This window comes from Montipora foliosa, chromosome 4, assembly GCF_036669935.1.
Source record: "Montipora foliosa isolate CH-2021 chromosome 4, ASM3666993v2, whole genome shotgun sequence".
Taxonomy (NCBI): Eukaryota; Metazoa; Cnidaria; class Anthozoa; order Scleractinia; family Acroporidae; genus Montipora; species Montipora foliosa.
In genome coordinates, this window is record NC_090872.1 from 43,039,493 (window position 1) to 43,041,992 (window position 2,500).

A 2,500-nucleotide genomic window follows, 5' to 3' on the forward strand; every position below is an offset into this window, starting at 1 on the left:
AATCCACAAAGGCAGAAAAGATTTATTAGAATAAACTACGTATTTGCTATTAAAGGCTATTTCATTCTGTGCGTGCAAACAAGCAACACACTCTGTGTCAAAAACCATACGCAACTAAATAAATTTTCCACCAGAGTTCAGGATCTGACCATTTTCTGAAGAACCTCTTCCTTGAATAATGAAGCATAAAATAGACAACAAGCTTTCTTTCAAATAATTCTTGACTGTCAAGAATTAGTCACATTTCCAATTGTTATTTTTTCAGCTGAGACTGTGTAGAGTTGAGTGCAAATGAATATAAATAGCCTTGACTTTGAACACAGATTCAGTCAAGGTGTTTGATTCCTTCAGTGAGTTTGTAAACTCATATCCAAGCGGACAAAGTTACCACAGATTTTGTCATTTGGTTTCAGTGTTCTACATAACAGCACAGTTAGTAAAATATTTAGAAATACAGATCACTGCTCGACAGCTGAGGTCCTTTATTCATTACTTTGAAGATTCCTGATGTTAATTTTTCAACGCTTGTGTTGTTTATCAAATTGTCGTTCCATTCTTTGAGCTCCATAAGGGTACATGTACATTTTGATCTAAAAGACCGCTTTCGTAAATGCGACTTTTACATTGTTTTGTATTTATGTCAATTATACCTACTGCCCTCGTTTTGAAACAAATTTTCTTTTGAAAATTGCCTGTTATAGCAAGGCTAGAAAGGCTTATTAGCATTAAAACAAAAGAATATTTATTTGGTCGCCATTATGAAAGAGGTCTATAAATACCATTCGCTGGCATTGCAGGCTGATTAAATATTCTACTCTGTATCCTGGATAAAATCTACGCCTTTCTAATACGTGCAGACGACTCTAGGGACAAAGACATTACTTAACAGGGGAGTGCCAGGAGAGACCATATTGCACAACTTTTCCAATTTCCGGCATGTCAAGCCATTTCTCGACTGGTTTGCCATATGACAACAAAAACACCTAACAAGCACAAATTACTGGTTCATAGTCTGGAAGTCTTGGCTCTTCTCAAAAGAGCAAGTGAAATTCCTAAAAAGTACGAATCGAAGGCATTTTACTAAAGAGCATTTATTGAAAAAGAGCTTTGCTGATTGAGAGGATATTTTTGGTCTGTTAGTGTGCACAAGTGCTGGCGTGTCAATCGAGGTTGTCATTTTTCAACCCCACATTAATGTAGGCAGGGCTAATAAGCCACAACACGAAATAATAAAACATGTTACGAGGAAAACAGAGTCAAATTTTTGCGAGTATATTATTATTAATGATGAAATGGTATATGAAATGAATCATATATGAACTGCAGATATGAAATCAAGTGAAGCTAAGACCTTCGCAGTTATGAACGCAATTTTTGCAATTGCGTTGAGAAGCCTGAAAATTTCAGGACTTCAACGGGGTATGAACCCGTGACCTCGCGATTCTGGTGCGACACTCTAACCAACTGAGCTACATTGTATGAGGCCACTGACGTTGGGAGCTGGTCATTTGTGGGTTCTAATGGTCCCGTGAGGAATGAATCAATGATGAAATGATATATGAAATGAATCATATATGAACTGTGGATATGAAATCAAGTGAAGCTATGACCTTCGCAGTTATGAACGCAATTTTTGCAATTCCATAGAGAAGCCTGCAAAATTCAGGCCTTAAACGGAATTTGCTTCTCTACGCAATTGCAAGAATTGTGATCATAACTGCGAAGGTCATAGCTTCACTTGATATATTATTATTATTATCATCAAGTAAATTGCACTCGCTGAACTGTTTGTGCAATTTGGTTAACTTTTGAAAATTTCTGATTTATAGTAAATTGCACTAGAAAGCGTGTGATTATTATAGAACACCACATATACCATAGAATATATTGACTATCAGATATAAAAAATAAAAATACAACTTTGTCCGCAAGTATCAAAAGCTAATCGAGGGGGACAGTAGTAAAATTGTCACAGTCCACACTATCTTACTTTTAGAAACAACACGCTGAAGTAAGTTTCATAGGAACCTTGTTTCAGTAGCAATAAGGCTAGGCTAATATTTAACAGTATTAATATTTATCCACGATATTCATTGGGTGTTAGGTGACAGCGGGCAAGTTGGGATCAAACGATCATAATTGTTTTAATCTTCTTTTGAAAAATGAGTTAGAAGTGACGCCAGCCCGGCCCACTAACTTTCCAATCTTAAATGTGTAAATTACATTACGCAGTTGATCATTCATTACTGTTTGCATTCTGAAATGCATTGTGGCTGGGCATGCCAGCAAGTTGTCGTTGATTTTAATCGAAAGAAATTTCATTGATGCAATTGTATTTTTCGCTAGGCCACCAACTTAGAAGATACACTGAGAAATCAGATATATGTTACAGTTGGAGGTCTGCAATGCAATATCACTAGCATTGACAAGGTAAGAACATTTTCGTCCAGACCTGTGATCTGTCAAAACGGCAGATCCATTTTATAGGAGAATTTGAGAC

The 2,500-nt window shown here is 36.3% G+C and overlaps 1 protein-coding gene across 1 annotated transcript in view; it reads left to right on the top strand.

Moving 5' to 3' along the window:
• LOC138001365 (plexin-B1-like) overlaps positions 1–2,500 on the top strand; it is a 62,508-nt gene that overhangs the window by 59,575 nt on the left and 433 nt on the right. The window contains exon 8 of the mRNA XM_068848010.1: positions 2,347–2,430. Within this exon, the coding sequence (XP_068704111.1) occupies positions 2,347–2,430 (84 nt within the window). The remainder of the gene's footprint in view (positions 1–2,346; positions 2,431–2,500) is intronic.